Source organism: Puntigrus tetrazona, chromosome 7 (genome assembly GCF_018831695.1).
Source record: "Puntigrus tetrazona isolate hp1 chromosome 7, ASM1883169v1, whole genome shotgun sequence".
Taxonomy (NCBI): domain Eukaryota; kingdom Metazoa; phylum Chordata; class Actinopteri; order Cypriniformes; family Cyprinidae; genus Puntigrus; species Puntigrus tetrazona.
The window spans coordinates 24,924,439-24,949,592 of NC_056705.1; the positions used below are offsets into that span (position 1 = coordinate 24,924,439).

At 39.4% G+C, this 25,154-nt stretch overlaps 1 protein-coding gene across 1 annotated transcript in view; it reads right to left on the reverse strand.

Annotated features, from left to right (window-relative positions):
• Positions 1-492: 492 nt before the first annotated feature.
• The window catches only part of cdh11 (cadherin 11, type 2, OB-cadherin (osteoblast)), a 47,904-nt gene continuing 23,242 nt past the window's right edge, over positions 493-25,154 (reverse strand). Inside the window, exons 2-12 of the mRNA XM_043244809.1 lie at positions 15,485-15,942; positions 14,445-14,739; positions 13,613-13,732; positions 12,251-12,418; positions 10,517-10,704; positions 8,139-8,392; positions 7,874-8,010; positions 7,133-7,254; positions 6,520-6,637; positions 3,276-3,527; positions 493-2,291 (exon numbers count right to left, since the gene is read on the reverse strand). Coding sequence (XP_043100744.1) covers positions 1,795-2,291; positions 3,276-3,527; positions 6,520-6,637; positions 7,133-7,254; positions 7,874-8,010; positions 8,139-8,392; positions 10,517-10,704; positions 12,251-12,418; positions 13,613-13,732; positions 14,445-14,739; positions 15,485-15,736 — 2,403 coding nt within the window. The 5' untranslated portion in view covers positions 15,737-15,942 and the 3' untranslated portion in view covers positions 493-1,794. The remainder of the gene's footprint in view (positions 2,292-3,275; positions 3,528-6,519; positions 6,638-7,132; positions 7,255-7,873; positions 8,011-8,138; positions 8,393-10,516; positions 10,705-12,250; positions 12,419-13,612; positions 13,733-14,444; positions 14,740-15,484; positions 15,943-25,154) is intronic.

Consider the following 25,154-nt stretch of genomic DNA (forward strand, 5'->3'; position numbering starts at 1 on the left):
AACGGTTTGTCATCAGATGCTATTTCCTGTGCTTCACTTCATACACGGTTACGGCAAATGTAGTCTTCCTGCATGGGCGAGAAGAGCCTGCAGCAGTGCTCTTCTGTTTATTTCCAAGGCCCTTCAGGGAAATTGGTGTCCAATCTCATTCAGGTAGGCTAAAGTTCGGTTTTATGTAAGACTATTTTTCTTTTCATTCTTTTTCTTTTTTTAACAGAGTGCACATTGACCTTTCAGTGTGCGGCTACCCTGGGAGAGGAAAGAATGCAAGCCTCTCTGCTGGGAGACAATGGAGAGACCTACCACTGGAAAGCACAGAAGCCGCCGGTGAAAAGCTCTGCACGTCTTTGCGAGCGTAAATGCAATTCATGTACTGCACTGCATTCGTATTCAACTTTTGTGTTTCCATCACGAGGCGCGCTACAGCGGTTATACGTCGCGCAACTGCGCCGATGCATTTAGTTGACACAAATTTCTTACCGTCTTCGATCATTTTTATAAAAAGAGCATTTATTTCAAAGTTTTTGCTTCTTAGATTGAAGCACATAATAAAGCAACAGTACAATGTTCATAAAATATAAGTGTGATGCTGTAATATTTTCCTTACATGTTGAAATACTGATATTTGTATGAATACTAAAATAAGAACTTTTAAAATTGTACAAATAGTTACCATAAAATCGACATAGAAATTAGCCATTTCTCACTGCGACAAGACAGACTGCCATTTTCTCACCAAGGAGAATAACATAAGCCATTAAAGAGAATGAGAAATGAAGAAAACTGAAAAAAGAATAATAATAATAATAATAATAATAAAAATAAAATAATGATATCATCATAATGAAAAAAAAGAGAGAGAAAGATTTACATAAATTGATCGGTGTAAGATTGATCCTCAAGAGACATATTTTGCACATTGTACTGTACATACGTTATAAGGACTTTAGCTTGCTTTAGGATATAGCTTTCAAGTTACAAAAAATGCACTGCGTTGCAAGAGTGTCCATTAGTTAAGGCGATTTTTGAGCTCACAGGTCTTTCTTTGTGATTGTTCGTAGATGGAACTGGGCTGAAGGTTTTTTTTTCAAGTTACTTTTTCTTTTATTCTAGATGACAGAAACACACTGAGTCTATTTTTGCTGGATCCATCTGTTTCCAAATATATTCATATATATATATATATAAAAACAACCAAAAAAAACTAAAGAAAACAAGAAGACCTGTTTGGACAATATCTCCAAAGACAATATGGAGGCGCTACAGAAGTTATAGAAGTCTTAATTTGCTGACGTTCGCTCCAGATTACTTAATAAGGCAACTGTTTTTGTTTTTATTTCTTCGTGAGCTCGTTCACAGTATCAGCAAATCCATGTCTCTCTATGATCCATATCCATAACCTCAAACCTGTAGGAACCTACAAACATCAAAAGTGAGACGTAACGTTCTTCAGTTCTTAAACACATATTTCTTCATTTCATACACACCACAGAGACACGTCCACCACAGATGTGTCTGTGTGTCTTGTGTGTCTTTATTTTATTTTTTTTGTTGTTGTTTTATTTTGTTTTTGTAAAATTTTTATTTCTACCCTTCTGGCTCCCCCATAGCACATTGTGATCATACCTATGACACTCCCAGCATCTAGTATACTGTGCGTATACTCACAAACAACCTAGAGTTTACTATAAAGTGAAAAACTCATGGAATACTTATAGTAAACTTCACAAAACACACAGTTAGTGGAGGAGGGCCGGGTGGAGGGAGATGAAAAGGGACTTATTTGAGCGAACGTTAAGAGTTGTCATCAGCGGAGTCTTTGGTGCCGTAAAGATCGGCAAGTTTCTTGAAACGCGGCCCCCAGCTTTGGAGGTAATCGTAGTCCAGGTCTGAATCTGTGGTCACCGACTCCAAGGAACTGAGAGAGCCAGCGATAGAACCTCTACCTTCATAACCGTAGATCTGAATGGAGTCATACGGGGGTGCTGTGGGGTCATTGTCTGCGTCAGAAATCCGTGTTTTGATGAAGTCATCCACGTCTACGCTGTTGCCAATGGGCCTCAGGCCGGGGCGCATGGGATACTGCAGCTCGGGCTTGATGTCCTTACGGGGCAGGAAACCGTTAGCACCGTCTGGGTTCTGTAAGGTGGCGATGTCAAAGGCCTCTGTGTCCTCCTCGCCACCTCCCTCATCATCATAGGTGATGATGTTCTCCCGAATGTCTTCCTCCTCAAATACGATCAAAGGCTCCTTTTTCTGCCGCCGCAGGGCCACGAACAGCACCACGATCGCTGCAGACATGCAAACAAATGTCAAGCCAGTGATAACAGCATCTCTCACTTGTGCTGCAATCGCTACGATGCTTCTGTATATAAGTAATCACATCAGAAACTATTTTCTTAAATGTAGTTGCTGGAAAGACTTGACTCTGAAGATGAAGTGTTCCCATTAAATGCAATGTTTTAATACTGCTCTTTGACAAGCCCACATAAGCTAGAGCTAATATTTTTTTTTGTGAGAATGATGAAGCGTAATATTACAGCACATGAATATGACTTGACATTCTTTACACATTTGAAAAAACAAAACAAAATCCTTTCGAAAACGACTATCTTTAAATGTTTTTTTTCCCCCATTTATTTCTGTATTCTTTTATGTCCAAATATTTTTTTAGATACACACACACACACATTTCATTTAATTTATTTTGTGTTTACATATTTTAATATTTTATGCATGTATTTGTTCATCCAATCATTCTTGTTTTTGTATTTGATTTAATGTTTTTTTTTATTTTTTATTTAAAGCTAATAATTGTCCATTTCAAACGTTATTAATAGTGTTCTTACATATTGGTTTAAATAAAAATGTACTTTCACAGTTGTGCTTAAATAAGTACATACACATATACATAAATATGTACTACATAAGTTTGCCTTACAATTACTCGGAAGCATTCAACAATTTTTACATATTACTCAAGTAAACAATCGTCTTTATAACGTACTTGGGCTTTAGGGAAACAAATCCCTAATCAGTCTACAGAGGCAAGCAAAGTACATAAATTATGTTTTCTGTAAACTATCTGTTTTAAAAATACTTTACACTTTACGGTTGCATGAGTGTAAAAGAATTCCAGTGACTTTTGGGGTGAAATGCAAATATTGACATGCATCAGGTCCCTATAATATGTTTAAACCAACCGAGCTAGACCTCTATTATTTACACATGGTTGCTTCGCTTGTGTATTCGTATAAAAATATAATTAGGCTTACCCAGTAGAATAACAATACAGGCCAAGATGGCAATCAGAGCTCCGGTGCTGAGCCCTGCCGACAGGATGAAAGGTTCCACGTTGCAAGAGAGGATGGTGTCTTTGCTGTCACAGCTGCACACACGGATTATAAGAGTATTGGTACTGCTCATCGGGGGTACGCCATTGTCATTGATCTCGATGGGAAGGTGATACACATCCTGGGATAGTCTGCTGAAGCCCTTCCGGATCACAAAGATGCTAGCAGTACTATCTGTGGAAGCGACAGAGGAACATTGATGGAATGTTTACTTCAGCTGATGAAGAGGTTACAGGATTTTCATAAAAACAACAACATAGTTGTAAATGCCCTGAATAGAATTACAGGAAAGTTCTCTGTTCCCTGGAGTTTAGGTGCATGAGGACTACCCACAGCCACCGGTGAGAGTCAATGAGGTGTGAATCCTCCAATATTAAATTCATGTTTAATATTGAGAGCATTTATCAGCTTTTGGAAGTGTAATCAAAGTTAGAGCGGAGGGAGCGGTATTGGTTTTATTTGCAACTGGGAGGGATGGATCAGTGCCAGCGCATTTCCCTGACTCAGTGCAAGGTCACGCTGAAGGCATAGATGGAGTGAGTTCATTTAGGGGCCTGGGGTTTAGTCATTTTCACTCCCTCTGGCACCACTTTCTTCAACCTTCAGTGGCTCTGTCAGGGAAGGCCACTAATGATATGGCTACAACGCTCATATAGCATGACGCCGTGGACAGGCTCGATCAATCTAATGTTATCCATTATAATTCTATATCATATTCTGTCAGTGAGATTACCATGGGCTGTGTGAAGTATCAATTTGCAACGTTTGAACCGGAGAGAGCTCCTCTGGGTCCTTGTTTATGATGTTGTGCTTTTGGGCTACCTTTATTGGCAAATGCTGTACATGCTGAGGACTCTCAAGGAAGCCTCCTTTGTGCCAGGAATGGAGAATGAAAACATTGGTCATATGCGCATGATGTGCTGCTATAAATACTGCTATAAAAAAAAAAACTGATTCTTTATAAATCTATTTTTGTCACAATTCTGATCATTTTTCTCAAATTTCCATGTTTGTATATCTCACAATTCTGGCTTTGTAACATCCCAGCAGGTACAGGACATCAATATATAGTCAGATTAACTTTGACGTCAGTATAGACATTGCATTTTGGTTTGACATTGACTTAATGTTGGATTTTTGTTACACTACCTAAATCTTCAAATATCAATGTCAGCAGATGTCGGAATTGGACATCAAATAACATTGACATTAGACATTAAGTTTAGTTCACCTGATGAAGCAACCAAGTTTTTTAAACAAATATAAATATAAAATATAAAGCAGATATAAACTGTGTTATAGTGTGTGCCTGCTGGGAAGCAATCATAACTTTACATATTTGACTTTATAACTATATTATAGCAATTCTGATGAAAAAAAAGTTGCATTTGTATTTATGAAAAACATGTAAGAATGTATTTTGCCTTTTTTCAACACACACACACACACACACACACACACACACACAAAAAAACTTCCTAAACTTTGTGGCTCTCAACGACATGTTTACTAAAAATTACACATGCTGGTTGATGATTAATTCCTGCATTTAAATAAGTGTTGGCATTCTCAAAACCTTGCTGATGAAAACCAGATCTGATGCATTTTTACTTTTTCGTTATTATTAAACATATAATATTCAATACACTTCATATTTAGAGTTCATGCACATTTATAATCAGCAGGCCTTCATTACGTCCGTCTGATAAGAGGAGCAATGTCAGAGCCTCTGTGCGGAGAGTGGAGCATAATGGAGCTTCAGATAAATGGGTGGGCAAAGCTGTTGAAAACTGTATCCATTTGAAAGGCTCCGGATCCTGATAAAGCCAGTCAATCTGAGTAGCCTAATCTGTCTCCCTAATATTGTTGGCTTTTGAAATGGCCCGCTAAAAAGTGCTCATCTCCTTTCTCATTAAAGCAGACCCGAAAGGGAAAGACAGTCATTTCTCTCTCTTTCATTCCCTCAACTTCTCGGTTCACATCGGTTCGCTCTATTAACCAAGAAAACAGCCTAAACAGATCTGTGATTGTAAACATTCACCCTTTAAAAACAATTAATGCTTGTTTCGCTCAACAATTATGTGTTGTTACTGGAATCAACTATTGGATTTCATGATATTTCCAATCTATTGGTGGTCAACGAGAAATATAGCACAATCAGAAATTAGCCAATGGAACAGAGAAGTTCAGTCAATGATGTCAATTTTTAGGCCAAGCTGGAAGGCTATTTCCCCATGGGGTCCCTTGAGGTGTTCAGCTTTTCGATTTCAGAGTAAAATAAGGTCTGTGATAATATATGGTTAAATTACACAGAGCTACAGTTGTCTGATTCTGTAAGTATAGCTGCTTCCACTGTTTATAGTGCAATTTATGTAAACAAAATGAAGTAATTCTAAAAACTGACTGGAAATGTCTGATCCAACTGTTTGAAAATTCTAATTCTCTTCCAGGTACGACTCAAAATTCAACAGCAACAAAACAGTTTAGTTAGTTAGCATATGTTAGACTACTATCATTATCATATCAGCAGTAATACACAGCATTCTAAAATAACACCAAATTACCACAATTTACAGTTTCTTTGAAGCATACATAATTCAGCTAGTAATCTACCAAGAACCACATAATGAGTTCATATAAAAGCAGCAGATTCCCCTCAAACTGAGTCACCCAGTCACGACGACACTCCACAGAGACGCTCCTCATTTCCCAGCGACTGACTCTCATACATGTTCTTCTGACCTTGTTTTTACCTGTTTAAGCAAAGAGTATTCCACTAAAGTTTGGTGCTGAAGGTTTTCTGGGCACACCAAGCAAGATGCTTGAGAAACAGATAGAAACGGGGCTGCCTACCAGCTGGGCCTCACCCACGTTTCAAATCCACAGATGGAGAAGCTCAAATGAGAGCGATGCCTCCATAATTAATAAGAGAGGAAGTTGACTTGAGTTTGCCCACCTCATCATGGCCTAATTATCAACACGAGGTTGGCTGGGCGACACTGCAGACACTCACTCCCACACATGGATAAACTCATTTGGTTTGGAAAGAGACTAAAAAAAATTGTGTTTTCAATTGGCGTATTTCCTTAGGCAGTTTACTTGGCTTGAAAGAAGCAGTTCTTTAGTGTAAATTATTCTGTTATGGGTTGTTTTGTGTGCCACACACCTCTGTTGTCCTTGAGGGAGAAACTGTGGTTGTTAGCGACCTCAGGGGCTAGGCTGAAGTGAAAGTGCTGGCGGTGGGCCATTTCGTCCTTATCCGTAGCGCTAACTGTTTCAATGAGCTGTGGAACAGAGGGTTCAAATCAGGTCATGTTAAATTGGTTAAAATCACCAGGGCATGCCTTTAAATAAATGTATGCCTCTTTTATCTCTCATTCTTTTTTTCTCTGTCACTCATTCAAACTTGCAACTGGCCGACAAAGGGAAAGTGAACACTGAATTGATTAAATTTAGACATCAATATAATCTTTTATAGTGCTCATTTAAAAGTTTTGATAGAAGTTGTGACCTCTTTTATGAATTAGCTTATTCATTAACCATTTCCTGTACCTGCTTAAAGGCAGCCATACATTTCACAGATATAGGGATCATAAGACACATTAAGTTATCTAAGACAAAAATATCCACTAATCTGAATCTATCTATCTATGGTACTATATAATCAGTACTATATATTGTTTAGACTTTTAAAATGATTTATTTTGGCATATTCTCCAGCCTTTAGTGTCACATGACCCTTTAGAAATGATATACAGTTAAACAGTTAGTTGATTTACCTTTCCAGGGTTGACATTCTCACAGACAAGCACTTCATTTTGAGTGGCAAACTCTGGCGCGTTGTCATTAACATCTTTGACTTTGATATTGACTCTTACTTTTGCATCTTGGTGATGGCCACCTGGAACAACAAGAGAATTCAAAATGAGATTTTTTTTCATTCATTTTTCATTAGATTCATCAATAATTCAGTGTGCTGTAATAACTTTAGTTAGCCCTCGGGAGAATGATATTAGTGACACGACAGAATCATAATTGTGACAGTTCAGAATAATTCACTGACATCTCCTATCTGAAATGATCAGGTTTAGTAAATCCCTTGATATTTTGTTTTCAGACACAACCGTCTTCCACATAACAAAGGAACATTTTCAGTGTAGTTTTTGATGGTCGAAATTATCAAAGACAGTGGAATGAAAAGGAAAATGTATCACACAGAAACTTTGAATTCAAGCAGAACAAACACTAACTGCACCTCAAGGAAATCAGATGCACACAAAAATAAATATATAACATTTTAGGGCCAATTACACAGTGTTCACTGAACTGAGGGTATCATTTGAAGTTTGAAGAGGTAATCTGTGGCTGTCTCTTCTGAAATCATGCAGGAGGCCTGGCGACACTACAACCACATAAGAGCAGGGTGGAGGAAAAGCTGGAGAGCTTGGTTAGGGAAAAAATGAGAAACACGCAAGGCTACTCTGTTATTTAAAAGCCCAGAAAAGCGATGAGTGACCTACCAATCTCTGCAGCACTGACAGAAATGTTGTGCCAAGCCTGTGCTTCCCTGTCTAAAGGCCTTGTGGTCTTAATAATGCCGTCTTCTGTATTAATGGTGAAAAACTCTTCCAAGTCTGTGTAGCGTGGAATCATATATCTGGGATGAAAGAGAAAAAAAAAGGTAAAAACGGCTGTCATCAAACAAAGCACTGATCATACTACTTTACTGCCAAAAACAGCCAAAGCAAAAGTAATCTGATTCTTTTTACAGGACGTGGTTGTTACCTGATTGGGTTGTTCATGATGTCGGTATCTTTGGCGTGCACACGGCCGACCAAAGTGCCTGCTGGGGCATTTTCCTCCACCTCAAAGTTGTAGCTGGGAGCCATGAAGATCGGGGGCTCATCTGCATCTTCTACTGATATTTTCACAATGGTAGTATCTTTATATGGACCCCAGGCAGCAAAACGCGGGTCCACGTGTGGGTTGGTGGCTTCTACTTTTAGTGTGTATGATCGCTTGGTCTCAAAGTCCACAGGCTAAAAACAAGAGGTCAGGATACAATTTGGTTATTCGCTTTGATGGAAGCTGTGAATTTGTATTATTTTTTAGGAATCACTGTACATCTTCGAAAGCAACCTCTGTGTAAATTGATTCTGGACTACATGGAGGACCAAAGGTGAATTAAAAGATTAAATGAGTCAGAGCAATAAAATAACCATTAATAGATTACCAATAAATCAAGTGAAAAGAAAAAAATAAATAAATAGATAAAGTGAACACTAGAATATAGCTAACCAGAAAAAAAAAAAAAAGAAATAAAAGGAAAAGTTTAAAAGAAGCAGACTAGAGGGCACTGTTGTTATACATTTGGGAAGGAGACTGAATCCACAAAGAAGCTTGAATGAAAAAGCATTTGAACATTCGAAGGCTCTTGCAGACGTCTTTCAGTTACAGATTGCACTTTTTTACAATTCTCAAATGGCACAATTCTCATGCAATTTAGGTTCAAGCAAATGAAACAAGATTAAAAAAAGCAGTTCAAAAGCAGCCAGTCATCTGGTCCGCTTGTGTCCTCCTGCATCACCAGTTTTCACACGTCCGCCTGTTTTCTGATTAGCCTGTCTCACCCGTCACACCTCTCGGTCACAAATTACCAAGTGAGAATTACACATAAAGGGTACATATCAACTCAAACACAAACTCACACGTACACATGCCGACTAGCTGTGTGTTGATTGGAGGAAAGTTGTTTTTCTTGCTTCCTCATTCTCTTCTCTCGTATTTTCTTTTCTTTGGATCTCTTTAATGGAGCTGCCAACGCTGGAAACAAGTATGACCCAGTTCTTTCCTCCAACAGGTTGAAAACTATTCAGTGTTTATCCTGACAACAGCAGTCCCCCCCCCTCTTTCTCTTTTTCCCCTACTACAATCCTTTATTTGGCACCTAATAACTCTCGACTGAACCTAATCAGGAACAGATAATATTCACAATAATGCTACGTCTCCTCTTAATATTCAGCCTGCGTCGCCTGCCCGCAGTTGAAACAGAATACTTGATTAAAACCCTGGCAATTCCGTCAGTAATTTCGACTTTAATTTTCAACATGCTTTGAAGAGCAAAAGGTGATGATTTCCCAAGAGGTGTATCAGCGAGGCATTGTGTTATTGAGTGAAGCAGCATTGCATCAAGCTGATTGTTGTTGGCATGCCGTATTGTCTGTTCTCTCACCCTTCTGCGTGATTCATCCCCTTATACCCTTCTCTGCAATCTGAAAAAGCACTGCTGTGGCCACAACGGAAAAAAAAAAAAAAAACACAAGCAAGGCTGACAAAATCCCTTTCCGATTGTTCCCTCACCATACAAACCTCTTTTACACAAACAACATTCACAATATGCTGACGCGTCACCGGATTACACAGCTTAAACAGCAATAATTCTTGACTGCATGCGTTTTTCTTTCTTCAATATGCTTTCCTTTCAAATGATCATTCTGTGGATGATCACTAGAGATCTTAAGCTGTTGAGGTGAGAGGTAAAGGATCACCAGCAGGTGGCAGTGTTAAGGTTGCAGATAGGGTCTCTTTGGCTCTCAGGCTAAAGCTGGTTAGTGGCTAGCAGGCTTCTCAGGGTGATGTGAGATTTCTCTCGGCCATGGGAGGTGGGGGTACGGACGGACGGCAGCCTAACCCGAGTGGCTGTGTAATTGTCTGCATAATCCAGGGCCTCAGAGCAGGGGAGGAATAACCCGGGCAGCACGGCCCAGATGAGCTTCCCTCACACGGTCGGAGAGAAGCAGCCATGAAAGTCAATGCTCATCTCAGACATAATAGGGAAGGGATGGGCAATGTCACTGCAATTACAGAGTGAAAATAGTGAAAAATCACTTCCCAGCTTCCCAGCAGTCCTGCACTTGCACTTGCGCTCACAACCTCGCATATCTGAGCGTCCATGCAAATAGGAACACAAATGAACAAGCAAATAAGCTAAATGCAAACGATTCCTCAAGAAGACTAAGGGATGGACAGAGAAATTTGCGGTAATGCTATCTGACAAGAACACCCCTCCCTTTCTCACGCACACTTGGTCCCGTTCACAATCGCACTTACATAACTAGACATTGCGTTTACACATACTCCTTTAGCACTCTCACACACTTCACCTTCTTTAGTTTGATGACTGCCTCCTGGGTCTCCGAGTCCTTGGTGATCTCAAAGAGGTTCATGCCGTCTCCATCCAAAATGCGATAATCCACCATTCCGTTCTCTGCCAAATCAGGATCTCTGGCCTTTAATCGACCCACCTCCTCACCTGGAACCTTGTCCTCTGATACCGCCATGGCGTAAACACCTGTGAAGAAGGAGAGTGAGTCCCAGGAGCTCTCGGAAGAAGGGGGTGAGGGTAAGGGGTTATATGGTTTATAATATCTCTGAGTCACTGGCAAGAAAAATCACACTGCCCACCCGGGAATGGAGAGCTGGTTCTCTGCATGATACCAGTGCTACCTTCAGCTAGCTGCCTGGCACCTGTGAGCTCTTAGCTGGTGAGAACAGGAGCGCATGTGTGAAATTTATATTTGTGTGCTCGAGTGAGCCTGAATGCGTATGTGGGTGGGTGTATGAAGACTATAACAGACACCTGCCTGAGGCTGGAGCTCGCAGAAGGACCATATGGCTCCACTCCCTGTCTGCTGAGAGCCAAAGGCTTCAGCTGCATTTATAAAAATAACTCCCACATGGGGAGGAAGTCCTCGCAAAGAAAGGCCAGGGCGTGCAAAGAGGTTTGCTTTTTCAATCAGACCCTCAACAGACCCAAAAAAAAGCATTTTCATCTACACGTTTTTTGGTAGTTAAGTTTGCAGCAAGTCATGTGTCAAAGTCTGTTTCAGATAGGGCAAACAACTCGGGGAATCAATATTGAGCCTAAAAGAGACAGCTCACTGCTCAAACTACATTTTTCGCAGTGAGCAGAGCCACATTAAATATCTGAAGCTCAGGTTCTCACCTGTGCTCTGAGCCAAACTGCTGTCCACATTAAAAAATCTATCTTGCTCCTGAAATGTTCCATCATGCAGTCGGCTCAAAACTATCGGTGAGGTAGATTTAAGGATCTGCTGGCCTAAGCTACTCATTGTGGGCAATAACCTTGCAATGTACAGTTTATTTTGGTCCATGAATAACGGTTTCAACCAGCACCAAAAACAGGGCTTGTGTAGGAGCTGGAGCGCTGGGACCATGCTGCATTCTGCTTGAGTCAGGGAAAAGCTTGAAGGCCCTTTGCTACCGAGCCTGAGGCTCAGAGCGCACAAAAAAGCAAAAGCTCGGAGGAGATTTATAGGGCCGATTTCTGGAACAAAAGACAGATAAAATCTATGTGCTTAGTGTGCAGTTTAATGTCACATCGGCAACACATGAACGCAAGCTCATGCTAGCCTGTTCCTGCTGTCTTCTGTATACGCAAACACTGTAAATATTTAATCCAGCCTTTCACGCTCGAGAGACTTGATGTCATCGTGCTCGTGCTGAACGTTTAAAGAACATTTGAATAATTAAGTTGTGATATTTTCATGTTAACATCTGTAGCTCATATTAGCAGATTCTGACTTGGTCCCTGAGGGCTTGTCAATGTTAATATGTGGTTTGAGGATTGAAGTGTGGAGAAGAAAGAGCTGTACACTGGCTAAAAGCAAACTCTCCTCCCTTGGTGCATGCATAGCAGAGGTCAGAGTAATGTTGTGTGTAGCCAGCCAAAGAGCAAGGCATGGTCACAGTGACAATAATAAAACCTGACAAGGATAGAAGAGGACAAAAAATGATGGATAGGAGATGGAGATAGGAAAAGAGAGAAAGACAGAGAAAGAGGGAACATTCACAGCTGGAAGAATAAATTCTCTCACCCTGAGCAAACTTGGGAGGGTTGTCATTGACATCAGTCAGGGTGATTTTAACCTGTGTGGTTCCTGACAGACCACCCATGTGTCCACCCATGTCCTTGGCCTGGATGACGACATCGTATTCCTGCCTGGCCTCCCTGTCCATGTTGGGAAGTGCTGTTCGAATAATTCCTATAGGTAAACACATTTACATTAAGGCATTTCCAAAATGACTTAAAATGTAAACAGAAGAGGACACATAAACAGAAGAGGAAGTAAGATGCACCCCAGACCAGTTGTTTATGACCTTCCATTCATTCATTCATTTACTGTTTCATTAGCATTTATGAAAGTCATTCTGTCTAACCAGTTGGAATGGATTTTTGCAGTAGCAAATATTGTTATTTTGAAATGGAAACCCCCTCAGAACTGGGGCAGAAAGCACCAACTACAGTATTTAATATTTCATTGAATTAGAGGCACATTTCAAACATTGCTCAATAAACCTATAGGCTGGAATCATTAATCTGAATGTATAAATTATTGCTATTACAACAATCTGTTCAATTAAAAGTTAAATTCAGTTGCATGATTATATTCTGTTATTTGATTTGACTGTCATTATTCATTCAACTAATCTGTCAAAATGAATACATTTGCATGGAATATGTGATTTTGTATTGCAAATGAATGACATTAAAAAAATCATTAAAATGATAGAAGATATATTTTATACATTTTGTGTGAACTGAATTAGCAAATGTTTTGCTTAATATATTTGATAATCATCGTTACGGTACTGTTACTGTTCTTCTTGTACTGTCTTCTACATTTACTACCGTTTACATGCCATAAACCAGCAGTTTTTGTCCAGTAGGGCAATTGACCTTGGTCTTACATCTCAGGATAGTGCTGTAGAATTAAATTCTAGCTTTCAACTGACACTTTACTCTTCCAGTCAACTTTCAGACCAGAAAAATATGTGGCTATTTTGTTCATTCTTGAGGTTCACACAAATGCCTATGAATAGTCGGACAATGGTTTTGTTAGGACCACACAGATGAGCAGTGCTGAAAGGGATCGAGCAAAACATCCAGCTTTAGTTTATGAGCAGCATCTGCTCCATCTCCTCTGACTGCTGTAGGGGTTTTCACTGCCACTGGGACACTGTAGGACTAATGTGACCACAGGTTAATTTACCTCATAGAACGCAAGGTGCTCTCGCGAAGCGTGAAAGGACTACCCTCTTCATTCCCAATCCTCATACCGTGGTAATTGAATTGAAGCCAAACATGACTTGAAATTGCACACGATGCACATTTGAATGCATGGCTGCCTCCACAAAACTAACAGAACCAGTGAAAATATCATTACTGATGTCTGTACCTGTTTGTGGCTCCACAGAAAAGTAAGGCTGGCCCTGCAGGATGCTGTAGACCAACCTGGCGCTGTTGCCGTATGTGGGGTCATCGGCGTCTGTAGCTGTGACCTTTATCACTGAAGTACCTGAAGAGAAAACCATGATAGAAATCGCTTTTGGATATTGCACAGATCTCACAGTCTAAGATACACCTCCCACCGACATTCACAACAAAGATAAGAAAAAGAACAGCAACTTGGCTATTTCTCAGGTTATAAAGGTGATCCTGAATAACCTTTCTTAAAGGTAACAAGAGCATTTCAGAGTCTAAAGCTAGACGGTACAAACCGATGCCTCAGGTTTGTGCATGCAATGTTTTGCCTTCAGTCGGGCTAATTTCCATGAAATCTGATTCTGTTTACACACTAAAATCAATTTACCCAGCGTGTTTACCAACTTGTCTAAAAGTATAAGGAATTGACCTGGACAAAACTAGCCTTTCGAGGTTCCCAGTAGTATTATGTGAGCTGTGAACAGGGGCTATCGGGGTAACAGATCGTTACCCTGTGACAGGAGAGCATTACTGATGATGTATTGCACAGTGCAAATGCAGTAAACACAAACACATGCACACAAACAAATGCAAGCGTGCACACACACACACACACACACACACACACACACACCCAGACAAGTCAGCAGTCACAAAACAACAGTTGCAACAAGAGTACCGACTCACTTTCTAAGAGTCAAATTTCAGCTCTTTTGAATAATGCATGAGGAACAAGCTGTCAGGCATGGGCTCATAGAGAAAGAGAAGAAGCTGACAAATATGCTTTTCCAGAGGCTCGCACTCACCAACATTGGACATCTCAGCCACTCGCGCATAGTAAGGGCCGTGAAGGAACTCGGGTGGATTGTCGTTGATGTCCTGCACCTTGACAATGAACTCTGAGGGAGGCTCTAGGGGTTTGTTGGTGTCTCGAGCTACGGCTTGGGCGGTCAGGGTGTACTGGGCCTGTTCTTCTCTGTCCAGTGTCTTTGTGGCGTGAATGTTGCCAGTTTTGTCATCAATGACAAAAATAGTGCCTGCTCCCTCCCCTGAAAGGATGTATTTAATGTTTCCATCTCCTGAATCTACATCCGAATGAAGCTGGAAGAAGAGAAAGAGCATGTGAGTGAGAGGTTTCCATCAGCAACGAGCAGGTCAAACAAGAACGCTGACTCAAAGTAGAAAGCTTTTTGGCTGGTCTTCAGCAATCCATGATAGCATCTCCTCTAGAGTATCACATTAACACACTCATATCTTACAGTAATATCCACCCTGATGGCCGACTGCATTGACAGTGAAGTCAGCAGGGAAACATCTCTCTCCTAAATGCGAGTCTGCATTACTCTCAAGCGAACTTCATCGTTTTATATTAAAATGCGAACGAACCTCATTTTCATAATGTATGACTGTTTATATGTTGCAAGCAAAGTGTATAGAGCTGATGTGAATCAAGGGATGTTGATTATGCTGGTTAAAATGAAATTAAACTCCTGACACAGAATATCCCCACTCAATAAGTCTAAACCTCCACTTGGGTTCAGGTGGGAATTTAAAGGCCAACGTGCTGCAGGTTCGCCATGTAACTATCCGGCAGGCCCATAAATCGTCCATTTCCCCTATGCAAGAACCATAGGGGACTGCTCCGTTATTAAAAAGGAAATCCAATTTATAACCTTTAATCAAGTGGGCCACTGATTGCTTTTGTGGAACAAATGGAGGATATTGCAAGGACTCTGTCTGTAATGAAAACCCCAATGACTTTCATTCACAGCATAACCTTAAGAGAAAAATAGAGGGGGAGGGAGATGTAGAGAAATGGATGTAGAAGTTCCTTGTTTCTACTTACCCGGCCGACTAAGACGGGATCTGGGCCTGTGTACTCCTCAATGACAAAGAACTGGTTCCAGACCCAGCCGCGTTTGGAGCGGTGAAGCACCTGGCCCTCTTTGCCTCTCTCCCTGTGTTTGTGCAAAGAGAGATGGCGGCGGTGGCTGCGCTCCCGTGGCCCTGAGCCCCTGTGTGTCGATGCCGCTGCAGCACTCCATAGGGCAGCCCCCAAACACAAGAAGAACACCTGCAGTCTCAGTCCCTCCCACATCCTGCCCACACTGTCCACTTCCTCTGGGCCTTCTTGTTCACACCCCTCCTGTGGGTATCAAGGTCCAGAGAGAATCCTTGAAATGGTGTCCGCTGGATGGTGTGGTCTCTAAAGGGATGGAGGGGGACAGGAGGAGACCTCACTGGATTTGGCTTCTGAGATTCATCACAAAGTCATACTTTTCCACTCTTTCTTCCTCTCTGATTCTGAATATAAAAAAGAAAAAGAAGAAGAAAAAAAAACACAATTAATCACATGAGCAAATGTAAGTAGAGTACAAAGGTCTAAATTTTCTGCATAAAACCTGGAAATACACAGGATAATAGTTTTAGGATAATAAAATATTACTTGGTCAATAATTAAATGATTGATCATGTGAGAAAAACATTGTGAAGGTCAGATGTTCTTGTCAGATGCTTAAATCATGCTAAAGAACATGATCATCAGGTTATACAAACACATCTGGGCAAACTGCTCTCATTAAAGCAAAATGGTACGAATCAAACACAGATACATTCGGAAATTCATGTTAGTACTTCAATTCAGCTTTTACTTAAATTGTTATGCTTATATAATTTGCTTATATAATCTTAGACCTCACTGTATATAAAACTTGGCTATACAACGTGGCTTTTGTCAGACCACACTGGAGTCAAGTTAAATTGACTGTGTTGAAATGTATTAATTCATTTTGTAACAGTGTACCCTGAATTAATTAAGCATCAGAGGTTGTAAGCCCATTTGCGCCTATTCAATTAGACATTACACAGTCAGCGGTCTACCAGCAAACCATTGTTACGGTAAGCTATTCTCTACATTGCAGGATATAAACCACAAGGTCTATAGGTCTCATAGCTGTTTATTTGAAAATGCAATGAAAAAAGAAGTTTATATTCACTTCCAGGCATCAAACACAAAATAAAGTACACACAATAAAATAAATACATACATTTTCTATAGGGCTTTTTTTTAAAGGGAACTCATACTTTTTAGCGATTACAACTGAAATTAAAGTCACTTATAAAGTTGCAAAGTACTTCAATTTTAAATAAATTCTGAGCTTTAAATGTTAAGAGGCACAGCTTTTTTTTTTTTTTTTAAGAAATGCTTCTTAAGAATCAAATCACTGGAGTAACTGCTGCCATAAAATAAATAAATGACATTTTTATAATAAATAATTAACTTAATTACCATTAACATAAGAAATGTATAATATCTCACAAAATTCCCAACATAAATGTCACACAAGACCTGTCAATGCCATCCTTTTCCAGATCTTTATCCTGTGTAAACACTTGTCATGTTACACATCCCATAATTAACCACTTGAGGTGTTGGGTGAAATCCTATAAAGTCCGTTCATCGCTCTCTGTCTGGGTGTAGGCGAACGTGGTATGGGAGAGTGGCCCGCCAGGTATTTTCTCATCCACTGAGCCGCTAACAACCTTCAGCTCTGACAACAACAGCCACTTTAGCCCGCAACACCCTCCCCACACACACACACACACACACACACACACACACACACCCTTACCCTAATCATACTAAGTCAAATCCTCACATCACACACATACGCACATGAGCACATAAGCACATGATGGCTGGATAACTAAACCTAAACCTAACCAATTGCCAGTCTGCAAAGCCCATAAATATTTCCCAAATAAAGTGCATCCAGCGGAGAACTAAGAAAGTGGGTGCCCTAACTCAAGCAGATCTCTGTATTGTCAGGCCCTGATTACATTATATTGCTTCATGCTCATCTCGGTCTTGGCTGTAAATTGGCATCGGCGCTAGAGAAAGAAGACATTCTATCCCCTCCTTTCATTATTGACCGGCCACCAAAATGTCAGGATGCAGTGCTACTTGGAGTGGTTTTACAGCCTCTGAACTCTTTCTCTTGAGGGTGCTTCTTGCGATAACAGAATGCAGAGCATTTAGGCTCATCAAAATAAGCTTTTATTTTTTCTTTTTATTTTAAAAGTGTATAATGCACTATACAAAATACAATAAATTGCAACATATGTATATATGCATTACAAAATTTCAAATGAGCCGTTTTCTATTTTAATATATATTTTAAAATTAAATGTATTTGTCTTGTGGCAAAGACAAATTTTCTTTACTGTTATGTATGATCAAAAAATAAATAATATATATATATATATATATATATATATATATATATATATATATATATAAACTAATTGTTAAAACTACTGTTCTTCAAGAAGGGATTAAAAGGTTAATGTTATACTTAATGTTCATTGTCTCTCACTCATTAACATTTACAAGTATATGAGTGTACATAATAGCTTTGTAATGTACTTTAAGCACAATAGAGTATGTAAATGAATTTATACGGCACTATATGCATGTTGTTATAGGCTATTTTATACAATATGAACCAGAAGGCCCCTGGCTCCATCTCTCCCTCTACCAAAGGATCTGAAAAAAAGGTTGAAGACCCCGGTCTTACAACCGACAGCATTCTTTTCATATAAACTCGCAGCCTTTTCTTAGTCATCGAGGGTAAATGTTTTTTGTCTGAAACACCAAACCACTTGATGATTTATAAAAACATTGAGAAATTGCAGTAAATAGCCTAACCGCAAAATATAGTTTTTTTCCTTGCTGAAACATTTGTATAACAAACCGAGTCACTCGGAGATGGTAAGTGATTCACCAACCCTGCAATGTCTGTAACTTCTGTAAAAGTGATACCGTTATTTATCACGCGCTCTTATCGGCCAGACATCTGAGTGTGTCTCTGCTGAGGGGATTCAGGCCCTAGCGTCTCTAAAACACATTTGATAGAGGAAATAAAATGCAGATATTGTATTTTAAGCGCAGCTGTATTTGTGTGTCTCTGGAACAAAGGAACTGCTAGCGTGTACTGTTACGACTAATGGAGGGCACGGGAAGAAAATGCCTCAGTGTTTTGGAACCACAAATGATCACCCTGCCTCACAGCCTATAATTACTAGTTTAGTGGGATATATTCAGTGGAATATATTACACATGCCTTAAACTAAATATTGAATTCTGCGCTATAAAATGCCAAGACCTTAATCAGAATGCCGAGTTACGGATTCAGTTGCCACTGCGAGAACCTTGCATGAGATGAAGCAACTGAAAAATCTGAAAGGCGCCGAAAGTGATCCTCTGGCCCAACTAGTATAAAGATATAAAACAAATAAACGGATGAGCGGGTAAATGAATAGATTTCAAAATCCTTAGGAGACATGTCAAACCGGATCCAGAAGCTCTGTCATGGCCTATTGCAAGCATTCAGAACTCTGAGAAGAATCTAATTTCCTATCAAATTTTCTCACAGCGGAAGGATCGAGAAAAGGAAACGGAGAGCGAAAGGGAGGAAGGGTTATGAAATGACACTTGAAATCAAACAGAAGTGAAGCTATTTCTGTAGAAGACTGAGACCTGAGTGAAAGACAGTTATTCTGTTCTTTGCACAGTATTTTCAGTTAACAGCCACTTACCCTGTTGGTTTCTGAATTTTAGCAGCTATCGCTAAACGAAAGCAGAAAATTACAGCAATTCAGCTGCAAGCACACTCTGCTTCTCTGGATCTCCACCACAAACTTAGTATCTAATGAAAAGTGGCTTGAAAGCAAACTCTAATGTGAAAATGGTGTGGTCAGCTCTACTCAATTTTTCACTCATTTTTTTCCCTTTTATTTTTTCTTTTACTCTGAGTAACATTCGATGTTGTAGGAGTGGGCAAAAGCACACCTGGGTAAAAGTGGTGTAAAGCAATAAAAAAGATTCATCTCCATGTATATTTGATATATGCTACTGGCTGCTTGGATCTTTAGCTTTGCTTTCACATGAGTCTCTGAGATTGTATTTGTATTTACAGCATGTACACACGTACGCATTTGATATTACACTAAAGTGCTTTTTGCGCTAGGAAATGTGCCATAGATTACATATTTCCTTTTTTTCTGTATAGGTTTTGCCTACCAAGAGTGCGTTCTATTATATTATTATACCCCTACCAATATACAGCCTTGCTATTTAGCTGTCAAAGTGAAATATAGATTACAAATATGCCGTGTAGCAATTTATCATGATACATGGTGACAATTAGATTGTATAAATATTTTTTTTTGTTGTTGCTGGACAGCAGTCACTTTTTTATATTATTATTAATACTATTACTTTACTATTACTACTACTTTAATACTAATAACATGAAAATAACATGATTCTATTTAGGCATAATAGATGATTAAGAGTTTATCAAATTCTATTTGCTATAAAGCTACTTAGCTACTTGAAGATTCAGACAGACAGTTTCAAGATCTATATCAACTGAATAAAGGTTTAAGCATGTCACACAAACTAGGAATTGCAGACATTCCAAGAAATCCTTTTGTGACACATTACCTTTGATTATAATTTATATAAATAATAGTTTTTAGTTTTTTTTTTCCTTGGCCACTTATGATTAATAACTTCTAATTAAAGACAGTGAATTTCTAGCAGCCAAAGCTCTTCCCCTAAAACAGTATGTTTATGTAGTAATATTGTCACTCACATATTCATGCACTCTTTATTTTGATTTTCAAAACTATATACTAACACAGTGATTCATATAAAACGATAGCAGTGCCCTGCATTGCTATGCAACTCTAGTTTTTGATGGTCTGTTATGATTGGACTTTTATACTGTACATTTGAATATATTCTCCTTTTCTATATTTCAAGATCTTCCTGAAAGATATTTCAAATGCCTGCTGGTCTGGTGACTGGGTTCTACCTGGGTTCTGGTGTATATTGAGGGGAGGCATATCAACAGCATCTAGTAAGTGGTAACACTTGATTTTGATAGTCCACATTACTCAACAAACAATCGTTAAAGTATTAGTTACATTATGGTTTGGATAAGGATTAGTAGAATAAGCCAACATGTACTTGCAAAGTTACATAGTCAGTGGAAACATATTGGTGCAGAGTTACTTTTAGTCTAAAGTGGAATATTTAAACAATTTGTAACCTTTTTTAACATTCATCCTACTGCCTTAATGGATACATGGCAGACCAAACTTTATGTCTGTAATATAACAGTGGTATACCTCAGACTTTAGGCTGGATAAACAGAAATGAGTGATTTTTTTTTTTTTTTTACCTCCATTGAATATAATGAATCACACTATTCAGTACATAGTATAGGTTTGATTTAGAAACCAAGAAAGCTTAAAGGTTACAGGACCACTAACAGTACCATAAAGCATTCATGTGAAAAAACAATGACAGCACATGTCCTATTCTAGGCTCATTTCATTGGTCAATGTACAATTGGCTGACTTAAGCTGTGTCAGGAGGAAAAATTCTGTCATTTCAGTGGGAATGAATGCAATTGAGAATTCTGAATGAGGGCAAGATTACTGTACACAGACTTAGTCGGCAATAGAAAAGCTTTGTTTGAAAGTTACAACTGTACTTTATACATCATTACATTGACAATAGACAATGGACTTGCTAATGTAACCACACCTTTGTAATTGCCTTTTGATATTTAGCAGGAAATGGAACAAAAATATCATACGAACACTAAAACAATTACACGTTTCACCTTTAAGTAGTCTTTTTTCTCCACATACATGAATTTCCTTCTAGCTCTTTATTTTCAAAGCCATTGAGACTTTTGAAGTTGTGTGAAGGTTGCTCTGCTCTCATTCGACTCCTCTTCCTCAGGCACTTAGAGATCAACTCTCAAGTCACAAAGATGTAAATTCCGCTACATCGGAGAGTGCTCATACTGTACAAACAAATGTGGTCAAGTGTTTAGCTCTGTCAAAGTGCAATTTTTAAGGATGTGATGAAGGTCAAAACATTTAGTACTTGCTACCACCATTCCACAACTGAAAGTCAGGTATAAAAAATTGCTTTTAAATGACTATTTGAGGCATAGAAACTAGAAGGCTTTTAAAAAGTGGCAATGTAACAGGAAGTCATAACCTCTAAACACTACACATGCTCGTGATGGACCTGGGAATTGAGATGCGTATCTATTCACTTCAAAGTTCTGCCATCAAAGCCTTTCCCGATGCTGTCACGGAGAAAAGAGCTTTTTGGTTTCTCATTACCCAGCAGTACTTCCCCTGGTCAGCGATTGTGCTCACAGGGCGAAACCTGACTCTTAATTGCCGTTCAATTACAGAGACTAATCGGTGGAGGTGTTTCGCAAACAAAAATCCCTCAGCCTGGCTCACTGCAGTGCATGGCTAAAGAGCTGATTTGTATTCTAAAAAGGTGACTAATGCTCATGCCTCTTTTCTCCTTTCCTGCCTCCCGCACTTCCTCTGAGAGGTCTGGATTATGAATATGCTAACAGTTGTGGCCAGGGTTCTTAGTTATGGAGGTGAGGGGAAGCCTTTGCTTTTGCCGCCTTTGAGATGTTGATGCTGCTGCCCCTGCAGCCACTCCATGTTGGTTGAAAGCCACAGTTACTAACAGTTACGATGGTGGTGGAGTCTTGTAAGTTGGACTACAGAGATGAACGCCCTTATTTCAGAAGAGCCCAAGGCTCCGCCACTGTCTTTTCTGCAGCACGTGCCCTTGGAGAAGAGAACTGAGTATCACCTTACTAGGGCAAACAAGGCTCAGCACTCTACTTATATTACCTAGAACAACATGAAGGTTAGACGCCTAAAGGCAACAGTGTGTGCCTTGTATTCCCTGCATGCCTCGATTATCCACTCTACGAGGCGTATTCGTTTCCAGTAGAACATCAACTTCCGTCCGACAAGTCAAACAAAGCCGAATGTCCTGATAACAAACTCTAAAAATGCATACGCATATCACACAGAGTGTGGGTCATTGGTGTGTCCGCATAAGCAAATGCAGCTACATTTGGTGTGGCGTGTGTTTGAGGCGCTCAACCAAGCTTTTGAAACTCATTACAGCTTTAGCCATAATTATTAACCATGAGAATCAGCTTTTGCACATGCCTGGTAATGATAATTCCTCTCATTATTCATCTCCGCTAACACATTATCCTCCTGTTTATTCATGCAAGCACAAATATGGGTGTATTAATAACAATCTGTAAATCCTCCCAGCCAGTCTGGGTGCTTTTTTCTGCCATTCCCCACCACAAAAAACTACACTAAATAAATTAAATAATAACAAAAATGAATACAGCAATAAGACTGTGTTAATTTTCACGAATAGAATGTTTAAATGCACTGAAAATGAATCATTTCCTCCTGCGTGTATTGTAGATGATGACACTGAAACTGAAGGCAATACATGAATAATATTTGAGCAATCATTAAGGAAATTGAGAACAACTAAACAAAAGTTGGCAGATAATCAGTTCAAGGAGTCGTACATGATAGTATTAAATGGAGTCACTGGTGTATATGGAAAAAACTCATGCATGACTGACTTTAAAATATTCCACGATGAATGATGATTCCTTAGTTCTATAGCCTCTCAATTGACTTCTTGGATGTCATTTAACATGGTTTCTAATTATTTAAGATAATTGTTCCTTTCTTCTTTTTCCCCCCTTTACACATCAATAACATCCTAATTATGTCTTCAGTTATTATGCTGTTCCAATAAGCACTTCATAGCTTCACTGTATATCCAGGAATACTAATGACTAGGTTATAAAAACACTGACTAACGACAGCTGCATCTCCTCAGAGCTTCAATCACCCGCAAGACACTTCATCCATTATTAAAATATACAAGGCTAATAAAGGCCCTGTGTCTTCGCTTTTGTCTCACGCACAAGGCCGCAGAATATTTCTGTCAGTACGGAAGACGCGCTTGCATATTTTTCTTTTAGCAACTATGTTACAAAGAGGTGAATGGTGAGGCACTGCCAAAGCCTCTCATTCCCAAACCTTTTCATTTCCTGGAAAATGGAGGACTAGTCAGGGTTTTCAGACAGCCCGGTCCCGGAGGATCCGAGGAGCAGGAAACTGCGGTGTCTGGAATTGATTTGAGGCAAAGGAAAATAAAATACTTGGGATTCCTGAGGTTTGGGGGACAGCAGGCAAAAAGTCGTGGATCCCAACAATCCTATGTGGAGAGACAGTGGAGTAAGTGAGAAATTAGACTATTCTGCAACTGCGATAAACTTGGATTTAGGAAGCCATTTTTTTAATCCTGGAGCCCAGACAACTTATCGTATCATGCAACCTTCTCTTCCTAGGCATATTTCAATAACGTCCCCCTTTCTGAATTTCCACGTAGGTTGTTTATTTTTTTAAAACCACTCCTTTTACCGCTTGCATCTGCAAGCTTCTTTCTTGCTAAAGCCACTTGACTGACAGCTTTATTGTTTGACTTTTTCAGAGATGATTGAAAAGCAAATGGTGCATTGATAAACATCACTCGATTTTTAATACCTTTTCACCAAGCGTCTCCTTTGAGGAGAGGTTAATTCACTGAATTGGTAAACAGAGAAATTAAACCTCAGTGCCATTTCAATACTGTGTGCAACCGAAAAGGAGAGAGACTGAAAATGATTATCCAGCTGTTCTGGCATAGAACTGCATGCAACTGAGAACGAAATGGAAGCATGTGTGTCACTTTAAGTCAAAAACTATATAATAGTCTAAAGCTGGGTTAATACCTAGCCAACCCCCAATGGATTAGATATATATTGCAGTTTTTAGAGAAAATGAGGGCAAATTGATTTGCTTCGTTTGCTCATTTGCATAGGGTGTACAGGATATAGGCATATTTGTTTTGGTCTTTGAATCTGATTGGCTTAGATGTCTTTTCAACCATGAAATGCTCCCTAACATCACCATGGGAATATATGTTTACTCATCTGATCAATAAATATACAGATGAAATGCATGGAAAGGAAGACTTTGAAATTGTCCTGGAAAGTCTCTGAAAACTGCAGACAGTTTTCTCTGCCAGGATTAAGGCTATCAAATATAGCAAAAATACAAAGCAACATGTTAAACTCACAATTTCATAGCCACTGAACAGATCTCATTCATGTGTGCGGGCAGCAGAACCGAAACTGTCTCTATGGTTGTTAAACAAACACAGAAGACGTCAAGGTGATGAGCAAGACGAAGAGAAGAGGAAGGGAGGGTTGAGGGTAAACAACATGAGCAAAGGGAAATCAAAAGCAGAGAACATAAAGCACTGTCAGAGAGCACTTCACTGCGTCCAATTTCCTCTTATCAATGATGAAGACATAGACTCATTTGAACAGAAGGCTGTGACACTGAACCTATATCCCTAATCCCTTCACAGAGAGGTGTATTGTGGGGGGCTGGGACTTCAAAAATGATGGCATTCCCCCAGCCTATTTCTAGACCAAGCAAACATTTTAAAGTCCTAACACCAGGAAAAAGAAAGCAAACCAGCTAACAAAAACAACAATAATAGAGGGAACTGCAGAGTCTGAATATTT